We start from the raw sequence: 22,886 nt of genomic DNA, 5'->3' as shown, positions 1-22,886 counted from the left end.
CGGACCCATCCTACGGAATCTTTGGGGATGTTATGCTCACTCTGGGCCACTCTTTGGGAGGTCTCCCTCTGCACCCCGCCCCCAGTCTGCACATCTCCACGGTGTTATTTTTTTATTGTTAATTTTTTCACCCGGTGATGCACAAGGGTTACTCCTGGCTCTGCACTCAGGATTTCCTCCTGGCGGTGCTCAGGGGACCATGTGGGGTGCTGGGATTCGAACCCAGGTTGGCTGCATGCAAGGCAAATGCCCTCACTGCTGTACTATCGTTCCAGCCCCAACACTAGAAGCTTCGACCTGGAATTCTTGTTCCTTCGGGTCTTTTGCATGGAAGGGCGGGTGTGAGTCAGAACTGAGCAACTGTGGGCGTTGGGGGGATTCTATAGCATGTGGGGTGCCCGTGAGTCTTCCAAGGCATGTGAGGTCGCCCCTGCCGGGTTCTGTAGGGCAGCTGCGGCTAGGACCTGGGTGAGGCCAGAGACCCGCCTCACCTCCAGTCACCTTCTTTCAGTCCTTTTTGCTGGCTTGCTCTTCTCTTCGAGCTCTTGCTAACTCTGAATTTTCCCCCTTACATGTGACAATTTCCTCTATCTGGATATTTTGAAGTTGAATGCCAGCGTGAGGTGGGTGACTGGGCTGGCTGATGACAGTGAATAGATGCCGTTTGCATATGTCCTGTGCCTTCAGACTATATATAGTCTTGAACTGTGTCTGCAGCTCCTGACATTTTGTTTGGACCAGAAGACTGATTTTTATGTAACTTCCTCATAGAACGGTGTGTGGTGCTGCCCATCACGCCACAGCTCCCAGGGCTGGTGTTTCCCTGTCCAGAAGACGCTGGACAGACGTGAGCCAAAGCTCTAGCTGGGAGGAAGCATTTGTACCGCGGGATGAAATAGAACTGCCTTTGAGTCAAGCTGACATTTTCAAGAAATACAAAACAGACTTTTTCCCCCCCATTTTTAGTACCAGAGCAGATAATCCCCTAAGGTTATTTGCTTCCCTGAAAGATATTTAGCTTGCCCTTTCAAAGTTCATTTAGAGCAGATCTTGGCGTTCAATCAGAGTTGGCTGCTAACCGAGGTCAGAGTGTTTGCTTATTTGTGGCCTTCTTTGTCTCTTAAGAGGAACCGTAGTTAGAGGCCACCAGAGAAAACAAAACACAAGCACCCGCTTCCTCCCAGCTTGGTTCCTCTGTTCTCAACCCCCGGCCATTTGTGTATGCATCTTCCCCAGAACAGGCGGGGGACAGAGGTAGAGGGAAGGTCTGAGAAGCCCCTGCATGTTGCTCCCCGAGCAGTGCTCCCCATCTTTGTGGCTTCTGTTGAGGTTCTGAAATGAGTCATCAGGTGCTAGTGACAAATGTGTCATGTATGGCGTGACACAAAGATGGAGTTTGTGCCATCAGTCCCCAGGGTGGGAGGAGGGAGCGTCGGGTTTTGGGGGTCAGTGGCAGGAGTATGTGACCCATAGCGTGTCGGCTTTATTTCGGGTGGGGGAAAACGGATCGTTTGGGGAGAAGTGTGCTTGGGGTACAGATTTGCCGCGTTTTTCTGGATTTCTCTCTCTCTCTCTCTCTCTCTCTCTCTCTCTCTCTCTCTCTCTCTCTCTCTCTCTCTCTCTCTCTCTCTCTTTTATGTAGGAGTACTGCTATTTATCCAGCCACTGATTAGCTGATTGAATTGTGCAAGAATTCCACCTTACTTTTTATTCACTTTTTATGATTTTATTTATTGAATCACCGTGAGAGCAGTTACAAAGCTTTCAGGTCTAAGTCTCCGTCATACAATGAAACACCCGTACCTTCACCAGTGCCCATTCTCCACCCCCAACAACCCCAGTATATCCCCATCCCACACCCTCCCCCTACCAGTGGGGCAGATAATTTCCACATTACTCTCTCTCTACTTTGATCACATTCAATATTTTGACACCAGACCCACCATTATTATTTGAGATTTTGCCCCAACACTCAGATCTGCTGAAAAGGCAACAGTAGACAATTTGTTTTCTATTGCTGGTTATGAATAACATATGATGTTTCGTGGCTGCAGTACTGGCCGCACGATCTTGAAATTCTGACATTTGAACACTTAAATCTGGAGGGATTTCTGTCAAAACCTGTTGGGTTCCCGAGAATTGCTCCTGAGTCTCTGGGATGATGGTCGTTAAGCAGCTTGATCAGGAGCCAGAAAGGCCGTTCGTGGGCAATGACTTGGGGTCTCTTGGGGACGGGGAGGACAGGACTGGCTCCACCCCCATCCTGTGAGGCCCAACAAGTTTTGTCACTGAGGTCCCAAGCCTGACTGTCCAGTGGCCTCTAGAGGATGGCGGCCACCGGGCCACCAGAGGGAACAGGCCAAGGCACGAAACCGTGGGCCCAGCACTGCAGGGACCAGACGCATTTCTGCCAAAAGCCACTGGGTTTCGAGATTTGTTTCTGAGTCTCTGGGATCATGGCCATTAAGCAGTTCAATCAGGACCCAGAGAGGCCATGCCTCCAATGATCTAGCTGAGCCGGAGGTGATTTGTGGGTGTGTTTCCCACCTACCTAACTATTGGCCGTTTACTTTCTTGCTAAACTTTGCCCCAAGTTTTTGGGGTCTGGCCAAAGTCACAACAGCAATTTTGGGGTATCTGGAAGTGTGGAGGCGCCATCAGGCTGCTGATGCACTCGCCTCAGAGGTACAGTGATTTTTGTTTGATGGTTTGTGTTTTTATGTAGGAGTACTGCTATTTATTCAGCCACTGATTAGCTGATTGAATTGGGCATGAACTCCACCTTACATTTTTTTCCATAATTTTCTTTCTTTCTTTCTTTCTTTCTTTCTTTCTTTCTTCTTCTTATATTTATTTATTGAATCACTGTGGGAAAAGTTACAAAGCTTTCAGATTTAAGTCTCGGTCATACAATGATCAAACACCGTCTTCTTCACCCTTCACCAGTACTCATTTTTCACCACCAAGAACCCCAATATACCCCACCTCCCACCCACCCAATGCCTATGAGGCAAATGATTTCTAACTAACTCTTCTCTACATTGATTACATTCATTATTTTGACAAAAGATGCAGCATGATTGCTTAGAACTTACCCCCCAACAATCAGAATGGCTGAAATGGCATTGTGAAATACATTGTTTTCTATATAAGGTTCGGATTTCCAGGGCTGGAGAGATAGCACAGCGGGTAGGGCGTTTGCCTTTCACATGGCCAACCCGGGTTCGAGTCCCAGCATCCATATGTTCCCCTGAGCAATGCCAGGAGTAACTCCTGAGTGCAGAGCCAGGAGTAACCCCTGTGAGTGCAGAGCCAGGAATAACCCTTGTGCATCGCCAGGTGTGACCCAAAAAGCAAAAAAAAACAAAAAATTTGGAGTACCTCCCCTCCACGTTTCCCTGAGCAAGCAGAAGGAAAGCAAAGAGTTTGGGCCCGGTGGTTGATGCAGATTGCTGGGCCGGGCCGTCGATCAAGGGAGATTTTGGGATCTCTGGGACCCTTCCTCGGGCCCAGTGCTCTCCGGGGCCCCTAGCTTGGTAGTTGGGGGCGAGCCTGGTCTTTGGGCTCACGTTGTGTTTGGACGGGCAGGTGGGGTGTTCAGGGCCCAGCTGCTGACACCTGATCCCGCCCTGGCCAGGTGGGAGGACGGAGATTGGCGTCTGGCCCCTGAGATGCCCAAGATAACCAGTCAAGGAGATAACCAGAGTCAATCCCAGTCGAGTTGGGTGATAGGCTGAGATAACGCACCGAGCCGCTGAGGCAGATCCTGTCTGGAGACACTCGGGCACCTTGATCGCAGGCAGGCCTGGCCTGGCGGGGGGCGGGGGCGAGTGGGCACCAACCTCGGCGTTTCCGTGGCTCGGAGCTTCCGTGCCCTTCGGCTTGCTCTGCTGTAGTTTTGTTTTTGGGTCACACCTGGACGTGCTCCGGGGTCACTCCTGGCTTTGCACTCAGGACTTACTCCTGGAGGTGCTCGGGGGTCCCTATGGGATGCCGGGATTGAACCCGGGTCAGTTGTGTGCAAGGCAAATGCCCTCCGCGCTGTACTAGACTTCTGGCCCCAAGGCCCAAAACTTAAAGAAAAATCCTTGCTGGGGTTTCCCCGTCCCTGGCGCCCTGTAAGCCTCGTGGGTCTGCACACGGCTTGTGCGACTGCCTCGAGTGGCCAGTGAGAAGGGCGCCCGCGTGTCCTCCTGCTCCCCAGGGCTGCTCTCTGCCTGGTGCTCCCGGCCCTGCAGCCCTCAACTCCTGCCCTGTGTTCACTCCTCCTTTCTGTGGTGTCCCCCTCCTCTCTCGGTGGCCCTCCCCCTGGGGTCACCCCCTTCCTGCGTGGTGCTGGGACAGTAGAGCTGCCGGGTTTGTGCCAGGTGCACGGTTGACCCCGGGGGCTTGGATTCAGGACCTCATGCTTGTGAGTCAGTGCTCAAAACCCCCTCTCGTAAATTCCTCCCCTCCAAGCTGAAGGAATGGACTTGACCCATGTTTAGTCTCACACTTCTGCTTCCTGCCGAATCACTGCCGGCCGCTAGCAGGCCAGGACCCATGTGCCACGCCTGTGTGAAGCAGGGACGTTCCAGGGCATGAGCCTGCTAGCATCTTTGTCATGGAGGGGTGGGGGCTTGTTCAGGCCGGAGACTCTACTAGGCTCACACACGGCACTGTGTGTTCAAGTCTCAGGGAGACAGTGAGGCTCAAACACATTTTGTTTTGCGCTGTTTTTCTCTCTTCTTTTTTTTTTTTTTGACTTTTTGGGTCACACTCAGTGATGCTCAGTGTTGCCTACTGACCAAGTAAAAGAATGCTTGATTTTTCATTCCCCCTTTGTCCCGCACAAAGCTGGGCAACCTCCGAGTACAGGAGGTTTCAGTTTGGGGAAAATGCACCCTCGTAAATGATTTGTAAATTGTGTATGAGGAACAGCACAATCTTTGCAGATATGTCAAAGCTATATCAAAGCAGGTCGTTCTGACCAATAGCATTATGCCGAAAGGGTCACCAGGTGGCTGACCAACTGTGCATGGCTCTGCTCATTGTCGCACCCACTTTCCCACGTCCCATCCCCTTTCCTTCTTTTGGGTGGGCTGTGGAAACATACTTAAGTCTGTACTTATGCTCTGAATAAACGCACGCATTCATGCCATCTCCTGAATGACGAACCCTGTGTGACTCGAGTGCTGATTTCATCCTGACGGCCCTCCCCTGGCTCGGCCCCGCAGCGCCAGACCTGGCACTCAGGAATTACTCCTGGCAGTGTTCAGGACTGGTGATTGAATCTTGGTCAGCCGTGAGCAAGGCAAACCCTTCCCCAATGTGCTCTCACTCCAGCCCCTCCTTTTGCATCTTTTTGTGTTTTTTCAGAATTGATTGATTGCCACGTAGGGTTTGCTGGCCCTGACGTTCTCTGTAGAGTCCCTTGTTGCACACTGTGTTTCGTGGGCACCTTGACATGAAGACTGGCGCTTGCCTGGTGCATGGCTGACCCCATAGGTCCCCTGAGCAGCGCCAGGAGTGATTTCCGAGTGCAGATGCAGGAGTAACCCTGAGCACTGCCAAGTGTCCCTAAAAACAAAAGGAAAGAAAGAAAATAGGTATCCTTGCCCGGAAGGGTAGCCCAGGGCCAAGGAGCCTGCCTTGCCTGTGGCTGACCCCACCCCACCCTGTACATCCCTCCCCACCCAGGTCCTGCCAGGATGAGCTCCCATGACTGGATCAGAGTCAGCCCTGAGCACCATCAGATGTCCCGTCCTCAGGCCCCAGGTTAGGTCACTCCGTACTCCCCACCTCCCCCCCACTCCCCGGTTCCCGCTCACTCATCCTCGAGGGGACCCGCACTCATTCAGCTTGTGCTCCCATCAGGAGCAGGCCAGGCCATACTCCTCTGTACATCTCTCAGGCCTTATTGGGCTGGGCCACTCCCTGGCCACGGTGCGGCCGGTGTTGCTCACAGCACTGGGGTCACAGAGAGCAGGGCTGTCAGGGTCGGGCTCAGGGCCTCTGCCCTGTCGCTCTGCCCACCCGCCCCCCCCCCCCCCCCCGGCTCACAGATTTCCTGGCCCGGCTCCTGAGGAGGGCCCTGGGCAGGGTCACTGGGTCCAGGTCCCACTCGGGGGATGCTGAATGACCTCAGTTGGAGATCTGTAACTGACAAACATTTGTCAAAAGTTTTCTGAAACCACTTTCACAGGGCCCGCGGATCCAGAACTGGGCACTGCAGGGACCAGAGGCTCGTTGGCCATGTAGTGCTGACGTCTGCAGGGCAGCCCTCCGGAGCCTCAGCCAGACACTGACATCTCGAAGGGTGGCGCCTGCCCCTTTAAGAATGGCCCATGATGCCCTCCTCCTTGCTGAATTCTACTTCTACCTCAGAACATTCTAGACTCTAACTGCCATTTTCAGTCTCTCCACGAGACTGGCACGAGCCTGTTTGGCAGAGCTCAGTACTGAAGCTGCGAGTGCAGTGTGACACAGGTGAATCTGAGTCTCTGGGCTTTCTGCCCGCGTGGGGGCGGCTTTTTTCTCTAACAGTTCTTTAGTGTATGATAGTTTTTAATCTTTAGTTAGTTTAAGTTTTTTTACTAGTTATATATATATTTTTGGGTGGGGTGGGGTGGCCATACCTGGCTGTGCCCAGGGGTGACCCTGGCTGGCTAACGTCCCTGTGCTGATGGAGATCGAGCCCCGGACAACTGGATATAAGGCAAGTGCCCTCCCCACTATCCTGCCTCTCTGCCCCTTGCGGACTTCTCTATTGAAATATGGAATGACTCTGAAGTCAGTGGGCCCTCATGGGGGGCTGATGAGAAGCAGAGGAGAAGATCTCACTCCACTGGGACTGGCTGGAGCGCTGGCACTGCTGAGTGCGATGAGCCCCGCCAGCCCCACGACGCCCACTAGGCCTTCCCGGGGTCTTGGGCCGGAGTGAGGGGTTGCCCTTTTCAGGGAAAGGGAGTCGATCCTCGACCTCCTCAGGCCCCCGGGCCTTTGTCCTCCTAGCAGAAAAGCATTTCAGGAGATGAGCATGAAGCAGAAACATTTTATTTGGAGGCCTTAAGGAAGGGGAAGGAGGGAGGGAGTAACACGCTCGAGAGAGAGTGCGGCTTCTCCAGAGGTGCGGAAAGCCACTGAACATGTTATGTTGCTAGGTTGCATTCGGTCTGAAAGTCCACACCTCAGGAGGGGAGAAGCCCGTGACATGATGGACCTCATAGGCAAGAGCAGTACCTGGGCTCGGGCACACATGAGCGCCCTCCCTTGGTTCAAGGTGGCTAATCTAGGGATTTCCCCAGGCTGCCCCTGGTGGGAGTTTCTAGCTACCTAGAGTCCGTTGCTAGGGTGGTTGCCAACGGGGTAGAGTTGAGTGGTCCATGGTCCTCTTAGAAATTCCTTTCCTGCCCTTTGTTCCTATTCCCTCGGGGGGTCCAGCCTGCTCTGGGCCTCATAGGTAAAGGTAAAGGCCCTCCCGTTGATCGTCGATTTGCTCGAGCGGGCCCAGTAACGTCTCCATTGGAGACTTTGTTGTTACTGTGTCTGGCATATCGAATACTCTCGGTAGCTTGCCGGGCCTCATAATGTGGGTTAATTTTGACAAGACCTTGGGTCCCGTGCACTCAGGTAGTCTTTTGGTGGCCATGAAGCTTTTGTTGACTTTCTCGGAGTTCCATCGCCATGGGGACGCTTCCCCCATCTACCTGTCTGCCTCAGTTCTATGGGTTAAGAAATGGAGTTAATACTGGCTTGTGGTTATCCAACCTGGGCAGCGTCACAAGGAATGAAGGAAATGCCGAAAACTCCTTCGCTCCCCTTTGGCACATTTTTTTTTTCTTTTTGGGTCACACCTGGTGATGCACAGTGTTTACTCCTGGGTCTGCACTCGGGAATCAGTCCTGGCAGTGCTTAGAGGACCATATGGGATGCTGGGAATCGAACCTGGGTCGGTCGCGTACAAGGCAAATGCCCTTCCCACTGTGCTATCGCTCTCCAGCCCCCATTTGGCGCAGTATTGCTGGGCTCTTTTCCCTTGCAGTTCTCAGCCCATAGAAAAAAGTGTGCCTGTTGCTTGCCTTAGCTTCTACGTGTAACTCCGGGCCTCTCACACATGTACATACGCACACACGCACACACAAGACCAGCCATCACTGCTGAGTCGCCTGCCAGCTCGTCAGTGTCTGGACGGGGAGGTGGTCAGTGACACTCGCGGTGCTCAGTGATGATTTCTGGCTCCTGAATATGTTTGGTGGTGGGAGTGATGGCAGGGAGGGCGCGAGGGTCAGCTGCCCGCAGGGCTAGTACCTGTCCCCTCTGCTCTCTGGCCCCGAATCGGCAGTTGTTTGTTTGTCTGTTTTGGATTGAGTTTTTGCGCAGGAATGACACTTGGTGGGCTCAGGGGGCTGTGCGGGAGAATGGGGGTCGCACTCGGGGTGGCGAGTGCCAGACTGGCAGCTCTCTGGGCTCCGGAAGCTGCTGTGGTCGCTCGCCTGAGACAGACTCTCTCCTCTGCTCTTCAGAGATTTAGTCCTGAGAACGAGTGTGCCTCAGAAGGCCCCGCAGTGGGCTCGATGGTCGGGGCCTGGTAGTGGCCGCGGCAGCGTCTGACCGCCTGACCATGAGTCTGCTGAGGCCCAGCGGGCTGAAGGCCCCCACCAAGATCCTCAAGCATGGGAGCTGGGCCCTGAAGGCACCCTCGGCCGGTAAGTGCGCTCAGCCCAGGCCAACGGAGACTCATTCCCACCCGGGAACCCCATCCCGAGTCCTCGCCCGGGAAGGGCTCCCTGAGCTGTAGACACGTCCGTGGCTCTGGGGACAGCTCTCACACACGAGTGTCACGTTCTGTGAGTTTAGTGTCACGGCAACCGGTGAGGGCTGAGGCGACCAACACGCTCCCTTCTAACTGGTAGCTCCCTTGCCCAGGCTTGGGGACAGGCTTAGGGAGGTGGACTCACCTGGACTAGAGGGCCTCATTGCCGGCCAAAGCCACAGTACAGTGGGGAGGGCAACTGGCACCCCATGTGACTCTCCACCCTCAACCTCACCATGAGTAACCCTGAACGGAGAACCAGAAATAGGCCCTGAGCATTGGCTGGGTTGCTCCCCGCCCAAAAGAAAAAGAAGATGGGCCAGTGGACACAGCAGAAATAAGACACTGGGTTCGAGCTTTCACCTGGCTTGGTCCGTAGTATCACGGGGTGTATCCAAAGATTTCCCCTGAGCTGCCCAAAGTATGACTGCGGCCTGGGATGCTGCGGTAGGTGAGCACGTCCGCTTCACGGCTGGCCCGGCCAGGCTTCGCCACAAGCAGCCCCCGTCATTGGCTAGGAGTAGCCCCGAGCACTGCTGGGTGTCCCTCCCCCCAACCACACTTTAACTGGACCTGCACAGGCCCTTCCTGTCCCTTCTGACCCTTTTGACCCTTTCTGCTGTTCCAGCGGCTGCTCCCGTTGAGAAGACCGTGCCTGGGGAGAAAAGCCCCAGCGCCCCCTCCTCGGAGATGCAGGAGGAGTTTGTGGGCGACTTCCAGGTCGGGGAACGAGTCTGGGTGAACGGGAACAAGCCTGGATTCATCCAGTTCCTCAGGGAGACCCAGTTTGCCCCTGGTCAGTGGGCCGGGATCGTCTTGGACGAGCCCATCGGCAAGAACGACGGCTCGGTGGCGGGTGTGCGCTACTTCCAGTGCGAGCCGCTGAAGGGCATCTTCACCCGGCCGTCCAAGCTGAGTAGGAGCTTGCAGGCCGACGATGAGACCAACTGCCGGCAGCCAGCGCCTGCCGCCTGGGCCACCCCGCCCCTGTCGGCCTCCCCGGCCCTTGCCGGCACCGCGAATGTGCCCCAGTCCCCCGCGAAGGAGTCAACGGCCACCCCTCACATCAGCAGCCTGACCAGGACGGCCAGCGAGTCCATCTCCAACCTCTCTGAGGCCTGCTCCCTCAAGAAAGGGGAGCGGGAGCTGAAGCTCGGGGACCAGGTGCTGGTGAGTGCCGAGGGCAGCGGTCGCGGGTGGCTGTCCATTCTCCTGTCTGGTTCATCAGCTCCTCCAGACTCGCGGTTTGGGTGGAAGCACGAGCAGCCGGGACGCCTGGTCCTGCAGTTTCCAGCGTGATGGATGCGTACGGGGATGCTGCCAGTTTTACCAGTTTAGCCAAAACAGGGTGGAGGGGTCATGCCGTGGGGAGAGGTCATGCTTTGCACGCCTCTGACCCGGGGTTTAAGTCTTGGTCCCATGTACAGTCCCCCAAGCACATCCCGGAGTGATCCGTGAGCACCAAGCCAAGAGTAAGCCCTGAGCACTCTGAATGTGACTCAAAAACAAACCAATGAACAAAGTTGGAAATCGGTTCTATTTCTCTGGTTTTCGATGTTTTTGCTTGGGGCGTCACAGGGTGGTCGCACACAAAGCACCCTTCCCCCGGTGCTCCAGCCCTGTTTGTCAGCATTCCTGTCAGTGTCCAGCGCTGTGATTCTGTTTTGCTCTGTGTCCCGGGAACCAAGTGTCAAGCCAAGGCATAGTGAAGGAGAACTGGAAGATCGAACTCTGTTAAGATACGAGAACAGTCATTTTCCTTTAGCTGGTTTCTGGCTTAATTGTTCTCCAGCGGTGGGGTTGCCAGTGCTCCGCTCCCACACCCAAGGGGCAGCGACCCCCTCGCCACACCAGGTGGCTGGCCTGGGTCAGAGATTCCCGGGCGTGTGGTCAGCCAGGCCACCGGTGACAGCGAGTGGGTGTGAATGCCGCTGCCTTGCATGGACACTGAGCAGCAGCGTCTGCTCACCCTGTAGGGGTTGCGGGGGGAAATGGCACTTTGACCTTTGGGGTTTCTTCAGGAAATCCCGCCTCTGAAGCCAGAATGTTCGTTTGCGGGGGTGGGGGCGCTGTGCGCAGTCCAGGGTGCCTGACCCACGTCCCTCCATCCCTCCGGCAGGTGGGAGGCATGGAGGCCGGTGTGGTGCGCTTCCTCGGGGAGACGGACTTCGCCAAGGGGGATTGGTGCGGCGTAGAGCTGGAGAAGCCACTGGGCAAGAACGATGGTGCTGTGGCCGGAACGAGGTGGGTCCCCCTGCCCCCCCAGAGAGCCTGGGGCCATGCACGGTGCCCGGGAGGCGCTGAGGGGACTGCAGGCCACTTCACTTGGTTCTTAGGCGGGGCTACTTCCAGTGGCACTCGGGGACCCTGCAGGGATGTGGGGACAGCCTGGGGCTTCCATATGCAGCTGTGCTCGGGCCGCAGGAACCCCCCGGGCCTGCTGTCGCCCTTCAGATGCCGGGGAGGCTGCTTGGAATCGCCCTTGGTTTGCGTGGTGGGGGTGGGCGGCATGCGAGCGAGTGTGGGTGTGAATGTATGAGGGAGTGTGTATGTGAGCGTCTGAGTGTGGGGCTGTGAGAGTGTTGGTGGGGGCGTGGGCATGAGAATGTTGGTGGGGGTGTGAGCGTGTTTGTGGGGGAATGAGAGCATGTCAGTGTTGGTTTGAGAGCGTGCAAGTGTTGGTTGGGGTGTGCGTGTGTGTTACTGTGGGGCTGTGGGTGTGTGGAAGTGTTGGTTGGGGTGTGAGTGTGTGTGGATGTGGGAGTGTCGGTGGGGTGTGAGTGTGAGTGTGTGTTGGTTTGGGTGTGAGTATGTGTGTTTCTGGGGAGTGAGTGTGTGTGAGTGTGGGGCTGTGGACATGTGGGAGTGTCTGTTGGGGTGTGAGTGTGTGTGTTTGATGGGGAGGGAGTGTGAGAGTATGGGAGTGTTGGTTGGGGTGTGAGTGTGTTTGTTGGGCTGTGAGAGTGTGGAAGTGTGGGAGTGTTGGTTGGGGTGTGAGTGTAAGTGTGTGTTGGTTGTGGTGTTTATGTGTAGGAGTGTTGGTTGGGGTGTGTGTGTGTTTGTTAGGTTGTGAGTGTGTGTGAGTGTGGGCTGGTGGACGGTATGATGTTTGTTGGGGAGTGAGTGTGAGTGTGGCGCTGTGGAAATGTGGGAGTGTTGGTTGGGGTGTGAGTGTGAGTGTGTTTGTTGGGGTGGGAGTGTGAGAGTGTGGGAGTGTTGTTTGGGGTGCGTGTGTGAGTGTGTTTGTTGGGGTGTGAGTGTGTGGGCATGTGGGGCTGTGGGAGCGTGTTCGTTTGTGGGGGTGTGAGACTCTGGGACTCAGTGGACTTCTGGGTCGGCGCTTATGTCTCTTGCCGAAGGTGTTTTTGTCCCCCCCTCCTCGTTGTCTGCAGGTACTTCCAGTGTCAGCCCAAGTATGGCTTGTTTGCTCCCATTCACAAAGTCATCAAGATCGGCTTCCCTTCCACGACGCCGGCCAAGGGCAAGGTGGCCGCCGTGAGGCGTGTGATGGCCACCACCCCCGCCAGCCTGAAGCGCAGCCCTTCGGCCTCCTCGCTCAGCCCCGTCAGCTCCGGGGCCTCATTCGAGAGCAGCAGACCCGGCCGCACGGGACTAGTAAGCAGCCCCCCACCACTGCGGGGTGCTCGGGCCCCCACAGACTCCCACAGCCCCAGGGGCGAGAGGCGGAGCAGGAGCACGTGGGCTGAGCAGCTCCGGGTGGCAGGCGAGTGGCTTCCCAGCCACCACCAGTGACAGGAGCAGGGATGGGCCTTTCCTGGGGTGCTCAGGGCTCCTCTCTGGCATCAGGCCACCTTAGGGATGAAGTGGGGTAGCTGAAGGGGTCGCCTGAGGGTCAGAGCAGGGCCCAGAGACTCTGGGGAACGCTTGGCCCTTCATCTTGCTTCTTTGCTCTCTCCGTCTCTCCCTGCTCCCTCCTGTCCCTCTGCACCGCTGTCCACATGCAGAGTGGCCTCGACTTCTGTCCATTGCGGTGCCGCAATTCAAAGCTGGGGCCTCGTGGCTTCTCCCCTCACGTCTATCTGAGTCATAAACACTAAAGTGTGTCTGAATATGCAAGGGTGCCCTGAGATATTGTCCACAGGGAAACGGGCCCACGATGGAGAGGGTGTCCTGGGGGGCTGGCTTTGCTGGGGGCTGCGCTTCCTGCCGCCGCCTCTGCTCCGTGCATTGACCCTCGATGCGGAAGAGGAGGGAGTGAGTGTGTGTGCAACGGAAGATACAAAACAGATGACACGGGAACGGGAGCCAGGAGGCCACGGGCCGTGGGCACAGGCCTGGGGCCAGTCCTGTCTTGCTCGACCACCACCAGGTTTCCCTGCCCCACGTGCATCCGCACGTCCGACTCCTCCTTCCCTTCGCCTCACCATTTAGGAGGAGAGCAGACTCAGAAACCCCTCTCCTTCCCTCGCGAACCAGCCCGTTTGTGGAATTTGGTTTTGTTTTTCTGCTTGACTGTGGGCCATACCCTACAGTGCTTCAAGGGGCCATTTGCAGTGCTGGGCTTGTGCCGGTGCCTCCCACCTCCAAGCAAGAGCCCTACGCCTGAGACGTATCTCCAGCCTCCCCCCGATATCTTGTTTTGTTCTGTTTTGGGGTCACACTTGGCAGAGCTCAGGGCTTTCTCCCACCTCTGTGCTCGGGATTATTCCTGGCGGGCCTCCGGGATTGAGCCTGGGCAGCGCTGGGGCTTCGCTCTCCAGCTCTTTGGCCCCTGCCTTGCATATCTTTATGCAGGGTGGAGCTCACTCCTAAACTGAACATCACCGTTAGCGTCTATGACAGGAATATAGAAAGATTCTGTGTGACTTCACGGAAGTATACCTCGACAACATAATTCCATAAGTGCACACACAAGCGTTCATACACACAGTCACTCATACATGTACACGCAGTGCATACTGTATATACACAGGCTTATGGGTATACACACACAGGCACATACATGCATAAACACAACGTGCGCATGCACACAGGTGCGTGTAGATATGCCCACCCGAACATACATGCACGCATACATACATGCACACGGGTCCGTGCGTGCCCTGTGGAGGCCTCCCTGTTCGTCTGTTGGCTGAGTTGCTCTTCTGAGGTACCAGGCTCCCACAGAAGGCCTGGCCTTGCTGGGATGGAGCCTGGGGCCTCACAAACCACGCGCAGGGCAGAGGCTTTGGCATCAGCATCCTGAGTTCAGCTCGTGGCCCCGACCTTGCCTAGCCCCTCAGCACGTGCCTCCCCCTATGCTAGGGGTGCTGCTTTCTCCGTGCTCCGGCGCCTGAACCTCACAGTCTCGTCGCCATAGTTGGCTGAACGAAGCCCATCGCTCCTGTGCTGGTTTCCTCAGGGAGATGTCTCAGGCCCAGGAAGCGCGTGCGTCTGGCCTGCTCCACCCGCTCAGGCCAGGAGGCTCAGGGCACACCGCCTCCCGCTTTTCCTAGTTTTTATTTTTGCTCTTTGGGGTTCACCTGGCAGTGCTCAGGGACTCCAGGCGTGGTGCTTGGGGGCTGCTCCCGGTGGAGGGGGGTTGAGCCCGGGTCTTGTTGTTAGACCCCCAAGGCTGCCAAGCTCTTCCCAGCCACCCCTTGAATTCCGAGTTGACTGCAGTTCCCGGGAGCACTGCACATGGCTGGCCGGAGAGCTCGTGTGCTCCTAGAAACTTTAGTTATTATTTGGTTTTGGGGCCACACCCAGGGGTGCTCAGGGCTTATTCCGGGCTCTCTGCTTGGGGGGTGGCGTCACTCCTGATGGTGCTGGATCTTGAACCTCTGCAAGCACCTTCCCCCACCCCCCCCCAACAGACTCTTTGGCCCTGGGGAGGGCATTTAATCGGACCAGATATACTTTAAGTGTATCGGGAAATCACGGCCTGGTCCTTACGCACAGGCAAGCATGATCCCGCTCTTCGGACAGAACCAGGTGGCTCGAGAGCTCCCAGCAGGCAAAGCAGCAGTGGACAGCCTGGGCCCTGCTGGGCCCTTCGGTCAGGAGGCGTTTGGCAGCAGCTCAGATGATGCGGGGAAGCGGCAAGAGAACCTGCGGCTGGACCACAGCAGGGCGATGGAACAGGGATGGCCGGGCAGAAGGAGCAGAAGTCCTGGCCATCACCGCTGCAGCCCCCGCCACCGTGTGCCCGAAGAATGAAGATCAGGTCCCGCCTTGTCCCCTCCTGCAGGGGCCGTTGTGCAGAGAGGGATCTGGGTCTGCAGAGCAACATGAGTGACCACGAGCCCAGGATAGAATGGACAGAACCCCCGGTCCCCTCAGCCCTTCAGCCCACTCCCCTCCCCTCCTCACTGTCTTGCCTCTTCTCTCCTTCCCTTTGTGCTTGGTCTTTCCCTGAGCTGCCCTTGCTGTCCTGCTCGCTGGGCTTGAGCCCTCACACATTCGAACCCACCACTTTTTCCTTTTTTTTTCCCTGGACTTTGGCCATGCCCCAGCAATACTCAGGACTTACTCTGGACTCTGCACTCAGGAGTCACTCCTGGTGGGCTCGGGACCCTATGGGGTGGGTACCTGTTATCCAGCTCGGGTCAGCGGCGTGCAAGGCCAGCGCCTTTCCCGCAACTTTATCATTCTAGCCTCTCATCCCCCATTTTCGAAGGCAGATGGCACAGGGGTCTTTTATAGGGTCACACCCAGTGACCCCCGGGGGCACGGGGCCATTCCCAGAGACAAGAGTCTCTGGTTACTGCTATTCAGGCATGGGGCGGGTGCCCGGGAGAGCGAGGTGAGCTGGAAGGAAGAGGAAGAGAGAAGGGACAGGCTGCAATGGGAGACCCTGACAGACCTGCAAGGCTGAAGATGCTGGATCCGGCCTCAAGCTCAAGCCAAGGGCTCAGCCTTAAGGAAGATCAGGCCAGAACGGGCTGTGGAGGGGGCTGCCTCCGGCTCTGCAGAAGAGTCTCTGGATTCCCACGAGGCCCGAGGTCAGTGGAACCCAGGTCCCGTCCAAGGATCTTCGGGAAGGTTTCAAGAGGTTTCTGCTGAGAGTCGCTGGCCCGTATGCAAGGATGCAGCACTGCTCCATGTGCTTTGCCGAGGATCACCATGTGCATGCCCGTGTCGGCCGCCCCCCTCCCCTTCACGTCTCTTTTTCCTTTGCAGTTCCCGGAAACCTCCTCCCGCTACGCGCACAAGATCTCCAGCACCACTGCCCTCCAGGAGGCGCTGAAGGAGAAGCAGCAGCACATTCAGCAGCTGTTGGCCGAGCGGGACCTAGAGCGGGCAGAGGTGGCCAAGGCCATGAGCCACATGGGGGAGATAGAGCAGGAGCTGGCCCTGGCCGGAACGGGCACGACCAGGTGACATCTGTGCAGACGGCATTGCCGGGGCCGAGAGACGCCTGCGGTAGAGGCTGGGCGCGAGCTTGGTGCAGGCGGTGCAGGCAGAGGCCGTGGGTGCCCGTCTGCCGTCGTTGCGGTGGTGTCCGGCGCGTGGTTTGATCTCATGCGCCTTCTGCTCGCCCTGTGGGGGTTTAGGGAGTGCCGAGTTGTCCGCGCCGGTGCTTTCGTTGTGTGCTTCCCCTCTGGCCTTCCAGAAATGCCGTAGCTTAGGTGGGAGATGCATTCAGCTTGCCGTGGTGACAGGTGGCGATGCCAGCCCACAGAGGGCTGTTGGGGGCGGGCGAGGCCACTCACGCGCCGTTGCCTCTACAGCACGTCCTGGAGCTGGAGGCCAAGAACGACGAGCTGCGGGCCATGCTGGAAGCGACCGACTGGGAGAAGGTGGAGCTGCTGAACCAGCTGGAGGAGGAGAAGAGGTGAGGCCGTGCCCGGAGCTGGGGGCTCCCTCGGGTTGGGCACTCCTGGCCTTCCAGGGCTGTGAGAACCAGAAACCAACGGGTGCCCAGTCCTGAGCGCGGCCTCACCGGGAGGGCTGGGGGGGGAGCTCAGTGGAGCCAAGCCACCCCCGACCCTCCCTGCTGTGTCCACCTGGCCTGGTATTCAGGAGGCCTGTGCTGGGTGGCAAGGAACTGTCCTAACCCAGTGGGGCCCTGTGGGAGTCCCTGTGGTTAAATCCCAGGCGGGAGGAAACCCACAGTACCCATGGGGCACGACAGCAGACAGACAGGGCTCAGGCTAGGCTGCAGACAGACGGACGTGGTGCTCAGGCCGGGGTGTAGACAGACAGACATGGGGCTCAGGCCAGGCTGCAGACAGTCGGACGCGGGGCTGAGGCCTGGCTCCAGACAGATGGACACGGGGTGCTGGCCGAGACCGCCTTTTCAGGTGGGCTCCCGGCAGTGTGGTGCCCAGGGGCACTGACAGTGCCTGGCTCAGCCCCTCAGCTCCACAGGCCGACTCGACAGTCACTGGGAGCCCCTCCCCCCCCCCGCCCCCGGCCCCCGAGTCCTTGGCTGCTTCTCCCCCAGGGGCTCAGTTGTTGTCCCAATGTGGGGACAGGCGCTGGCTGGGAGGGACTGGCAGGCGCCGCGGGTCAGTTTTTAACCACCTCTGTTAGCCGCAAGGCAGAAAGGGTTGATATGACACTGCACCTGGCGTTGGCTCGGCCTAGCTTCCTCCTGGAGCCTGCGGGTCCCACCCAGTGCTCGAAGCTGAGGGGACTCGCTGACTTTCTTTTTTTTCTTTTTGGGTCAACCCAGCGATGCTCAGGGGTTACTCCTGCCTCGGCACTCAGGAATTACTCCAGGCATTGCTCCGGGGTCCATAGTGGTATGCTGGGAATTGAACCCGGGTCGGCCACGTGCAAGACAAATGCCCTGCCTGCTGTACTCTCGCTCTGGCCCTCCCCGACTCTCTCAGCCCTCCTGTGTGTGGAGCCGGGGGCTGGGTCAGGCGCATCTACAAGATGGTGGCCCTCATGGGGGGCAGCAGTGACGTCCCTCACAACGTCTCCCTCTCCCCCACAGGAAAGTGGAAGACCTCCAGTTCCGAGTCGAGGAGGAGTCCATCACCAAAGGCGACCTGGAGGTAAAGCCCGGGCAGGTCCCGGAGGCTTGCAGGGTGCAGGCAAGGATGCGGGGCGGCCTGGCCGACCCCGCCGGGACCACTTCTGCTGGAGACTCCTAATCAGACAGGGATACCTGGGGTCATGCACCTGGCAGGGCCCGGCTGACACATCTCTGCTCCTTGGGGCTGGAGGCTGCTCTTGATGAGCGTTTTTCTCTCCTTCTGACAGTCGGGTCTATGCCTTTGCCTCAGCTTTGATTTTCAGTCGAGCAGCACAAATCAAACCCTTTAGAACCCCATTTTTTGGAAGATTTTCCTTAAAACAAGAAGAAGCAAAGAGTCAGTTTGGAAAAGAAAAATTTAGCGGTAGGGCGTTTGCCTTGCACGCAGCCAACATGGCCGACCCGAGTTCGATTCCTCCGCCCCTCTCGGAGAGCCCGGCAAGCTACCGAGAGTATCTCGCCCGCACGGCAGAGCCTGGCAAGCTCCCCGTGATGTATTCGATATGCCAGACACAGTAACAACAAAGTCTCCAATGGAGACGTTACTGGGCCCACTCGAGCAAATCGATGAACAACGGGAGGGCCTTTACTTTACTTTACTTCCTTCCTGTTTTAAGTTCATGGAAATTTTGTTTTCCCACCAGAAGGAGGTGAAGTCCCTGCAGGCGGCCTCTGAGAAGCTCGCCAAGGAGAACGAGTGCCTGAGGACCAAACTGGACCATGCCAACAAGGAGAATGCGGACGTGATCGCCCTGTGGAAGTCCAAGCTGGAGACGGCCATCACCCCGCACCAACAGGCCATGGGCGAGCCGAAGGCATCCGTGAGCCAGGGCGTGGGCGCCGAGGCGGCCGAGCTGGCTGAGCTCAAGATGCAGATCGAGAGGCTACAGTTCGAGTACCAGCAGGAGGTGGAGAGCCTGAAGGCCCAGCAGGCGGCTGAGCGTGCAGCGCACGCCTCTGAGCTGCAGACGCTCAGGTCGCGGCTGTTCAGGACGGCCCAGGAGCAGAAGAACAGCCTGGAGGCCGCACGGGCCAAGCTCGAGCAGATCGAGGACCAGCACCTGGTGGAGATGGAGGACACCCTGAACAAGCTGCAGGAGGCGGAGACGAAGGTAAAGCACCTGGATGGGTTGCAGGCCGTGTGTAGTCAGCAAGCCCAGGCCCTGGCCAATGCCACGGCACAGCTGGAGGCCACCCAGCAGAAGCTCTTGCAGCTCGATGGGCTCTGGAAGGCCAGTTCCAAAGGTCAATTGGGAATGGAGAAGCTCAGGCAGCAGCTCCAGGTGGCTGAGCGGCAGATTCAGGAGTTAGAGAATGCAAAGCGGGCTGAGAGCTGCAGGTTGGTACTCGGGCACCCTCGCCCACTTCCACGCTCGCTCCCTGCATGCTGTGTGTCAGTCTGCTCGCCGCTGTGTTCCGGCTTGGTGCTGACAGGTCTCCCGGTCACGTCCCGTGCGGTTCCCTCTGAGGGAACTGAGAAGGTGTCGGCACGATTCTGGGGCTGTCATTGGTCCCCACCACCCGGATGCCGTGCTAGCCTTGGCCCCCATTGGCCCGTCTGGAGTCTTTCTGAAACACGAAGCCAGTGAGAAAACAAGATAGGAGCCCCCAGAGCAGACCTCTGCCCCCCACCCCTTGGGCCCGCTGCATACTCACCGAGTCCCCCCAGACACTTGGGTTCGAGTCAGGCCACGAGGGTCTTTCTCTGACCTTGCTGACCACCTGCTCGTGTGACGGGCTTTGCCCTCCTCTCCCCGAGGCGCCTCAGTTCCCAGCTGGTGCTCGATGCCTCTGAGCCTCTGAGCTCCCTCAGGGCTAGTGACGTGGCCCATCTTGGTATTTCTCATTGCCAGCCCCTCCCTCCCTGCAGCACAAGCCCCCGCCCAGCCCTGCAGAGATTTCATCCCTTTCAGCCTTTAAGGGGTGCTTGGGCCAAGTCCGCCTTCCAGCATGGCCCCCTGCTGGCCACAGGCATGGACTCTCATGGTAGCCCTGACCCTGGGGAAGGACGCGACAGTGAGATCTGGGCCAAGCCGAGGAAGCTGCAGTTCTCACCAAGGAGCCCCGAGAGATGCCCTTTTCCTCCTATAGGATTGTGGTGGCATGGACGTGCCCTCACTCCCCCCCACCCCGGCTCCCCCCGCGCTGGGCACTTTGTTGGAGAAACTTCTCTCTTGGCCAAGATGGAAGGGCTGTGGGCTTTGTAGACAGGACTGACAGACATAACAGAAGGGCCCCGAGATCCCCGGGAGTTCCTCTCAGGACTCAGGACTCCTTGGCTGGCATTCCAGAAACACCAGCTGAAACAAATGGAATCAATTCCTAGGACACAGCAGGGGATAGCTGACCCACTTGTTCGCATCAAGATGTAACAAACGTCAAGTTCGGGTGACTGCTGTCTAGTGGATTAGAGGTTCCTCATTTTAAATTTCATATTGAAACCCCTCAAACTTTTAAAGTCACAGAAAAGAAACGAAAAGAAAGTAAATCTTGGGGGCCGGAGTGATAGTACAGTGGGAAGGGCATTTGCCTTGCACGCGGCCCACGTGGGTTCGATCTCCATCATCCCATAGGGTCACTGTCATTGTCTCTACCCTCCCGTTGTTTATCGATTAGCTCGAGCGGACCCAGTAACGTCTCCATTGTGACACTTGTTACTGTGTTTGTCATATCGAATAGGTCACGGGGAGCTTGGCAGGCTTTGCCGTGCAGGCGAGATACTCTCAGTGAGCTGGCCGGGTTACTGCCAAGGAGAAATTCCTGAGCATTTAGGGTGACCGAAAAAGCCAAAAGAAAAAAAAAAGATAAACTTTTATTCCCTCCCTCCCCTCCCTTTCCCTTTCTTCCCTGTTTCCTCCCTCCCTCCTTCCTATCCTTAGCTTCCCTCCTCCCTTGCTTACTTCCTTCTTCCTTGCCAAGCCATGCTCTGGGCTCTGGGGTCCTCCCGCCCAGCAGTAGTGGGGCTTTTCAGCTTTGGACTGATCTCAGTATCGCCCAGTGGTGCTGCAGTTCCCACTCGGGCCTGGTGTGTACTCGAGCCCTTTGTGCCGTCTCCCCGCCCCTGGAAAGTCAGTCTTTCTCATAGGCTTTCTTATTTTCTGGTCACGCCAAAGTTCGGTCTAGAAAACGCCTCTGTTTGGGCTGTTTTCAATAACCACTAGACAGTCATCACCAGAACTGCCCGCGCCAAGGCCTTGGCTTCGCGAGCTTCAGGCAATCACGCTCACCTCACGCCTCTGTTCTTCGGGGTTGTGTTGGGTCATGGGCTTCTCATACGTGTTTTCTGTTTTGTTTTCCCCTTCCCGTTCCTGTTTGTCTCCTTGGTCCATTCACTCCATCCTTGGGACTCTGGTAGGCCGATAGCCTGGCCGAAGAGCTGCAGGGGAAGGGGCTAGCGCTTCGTAGTCTTCAGGAGAACTTGAACGAAAGCGGCCAAGCTGAGGGGCCGTGTGTGCGCGTGTGTGTGTGTGCATGTGTGTTTGTGTGTGCATGCTGGTGAGCAGAGCAGAGGGGCCGTGTGTGTGCGTGTGTATGTTTGTGTGTTTGCGTTGTGTGTGTGTGTGTTCGTGTTTGTTCGTGTGTGTGCGTGTGTGCTGGGAGCGGGCAGGGGGCCGGCGGCTGACGGTGGCCCCCGGCTCCCCACAGGAGGTGAAGGTGGATGTGAGCCGCAGCCAGTGCCAGGCTCTACAGGCCGAGCATGCCAAGGCCAGCGTGGAGAGCCAGGGGCAGCACGAGGAGGCGCCGCAGGCCCTGCAGCAGCTGCTGCTGCAGGCGAAGGAGAAGCTGCAGGCGGTGCAGGCGGAGAACGGGAGCCTGCTGCGGGAGGTGGCCGAGCTGAAGACGCAAGCCGACAAGGCCAAGGTGGGTGGGCGCAGGGCAGCGCCGCGGCTGATGGCGGCCGTGCCCCGTGTGTGTGTTGGTGCCCGGCCGCTTTCCACCACGCACCGCAGCCAGGGCTACGTCTCCTCTCTGGACCACCTGCTGGCCCAGTTCTGTGGCCAGCAGCCTCGTGTGCATGCTCAGGTCAGTCCCATTCCGGTAACATGGCCGTCAGCGGTCAGCTGCCCAGCACACACCAGTAGCCTGCTGCGGCTCATGGCTGCTGAGCTGGACAGAGAAGATAGCCCTTGCTGCAGAAAGTTCTGGAAAGTACATGGCGGTTCAACTGTGGTGTGCATTGAGACTCAGAATTGAAAACGCACAACCCGTTGCTGATGGGCAGGGAGAGCAGGTGAGGGAAACCCTGACCCATGTGTGGCCAGTCCTCCTGAAGCCCCTGGGCACCTCCCAAATGACTTCGAACACTGCCCTCCCATTGTTCATCGATTGGCTCGAGCGGGCCACTAATGTCTCCATTTTGAGACTTGTTACTGTGTTTGGCAAGCAAAAACTGTTGGCTTCAGTCTCCAAAGCTTGGTGGATTCGTCTGGATTTTCTATAAAGTGGATAACTTTTGGGGCTAAGTCCATTTCCTGCCTCTGTTTGTCCCTGTGAAAATCGTTTGACAAGCAGTGGTTGCTTTTCCCTTCCCCTCCTGCACAAAGTTCCAAAACAAAATACTTTTTGTAGTTCTTTGAATTGTATTGAAAACTAGTTTTTGAATGCATCCCTTCTAGGACAGAGTGATGGATTTTATAATAGAAGAATTGAAGTGGGGGGAAAAATCTTATGCCCCAATGTCAAGATCCAACTGTACTTACACCTTCCGGGGAGCTGTCAGGAATCATTTCAGACGGCATTTCAAAAATCAAATCGGCTGATAGTAGAATGGGTAGGGTGCTGCCTTGTACTTGGCCAACCCGGGGTTGATCCCCAGCATCCCATATGGTCCTCCGGCCCTGCCAGCAGTGATCCCTGAGCACAGAACCCTGAGCGAGACCCGAACACCAGCCAGTGTGGGGCCCCCATCCACAAAATAAGCAGGTAGTTATGTTGACCCTAAGAAGCTAACTGTGTTTGAGCCTCTCCATCCTGCGTGTGTGTGTGTGAGTGTGTGCGCGTGCGCGTGTGCGTATGCACGCGTGTGCAGGTAAGACTACTCTGCCATTTTCATTTCTGGTATTTAGGCCACATGAAGTGCTTGGCTTGCTTGTGCCTGCTTGATCTCATTCTGGTTTCCATTCTTCCCCGCTTTTTGTTTCTGCAGTCCTTAACTTGCTTATT

The 22,886-nt window shown here is 57.1% G+C and overlaps 1 protein-coding gene across 1 annotated transcript in view; it reads left to right on the top strand.

Annotated features, from left to right (window-relative positions):
- Positions 1 to 8,534: 8,534 nt before the first annotated feature.
- The window catches only part of LOC130038920 (CAP-Gly domain-containing linker protein 1-like), a 39,444-nt gene continuing 25,092 nt past the window's right edge, over positions 8,535 to 22,886 (top strand). Inside the window, 10 exon segments of the mRNA XM_056130711.1 lie at positions 8,535 to 8,687; positions 9,423 to 9,964; positions 10,914 to 11,038; positions 12,187 to 12,409; positions 15,917 to 16,091; positions 16,094 to 16,113; positions 16,468 to 16,571; positions 17,682 to 17,739; positions 18,344 to 19,051; positions 21,369 to 21,578. Coding sequence (XP_055986686.1) covers positions 8,603 to 8,687; positions 9,423 to 9,964; positions 10,914 to 11,038; positions 12,187 to 12,409; positions 15,917 to 16,091; positions 16,094 to 16,113; positions 16,468 to 16,571; positions 17,682 to 17,739; positions 18,344 to 19,051; positions 21,369 to 21,578 — 2,250 coding nt within the window. The 5' untranslated portion in view covers positions 8,535 to 8,602.

The sequence above is a fragment of the Sorex fumeus genome, unplaced genomic scaffold, assembly GCF_029834395.1.
Source record: "Sorex fumeus unplaced genomic scaffold, SorFum_2.1 ptg000081l, whole genome shotgun sequence".
Taxonomy (NCBI): domain Eukaryota; kingdom Metazoa; phylum Chordata; class Mammalia; order Eulipotyphla; family Soricidae; genus Sorex; species Sorex fumeus.
This window is presented reverse-complemented; position numbering and strand designations above follow the sequence as displayed.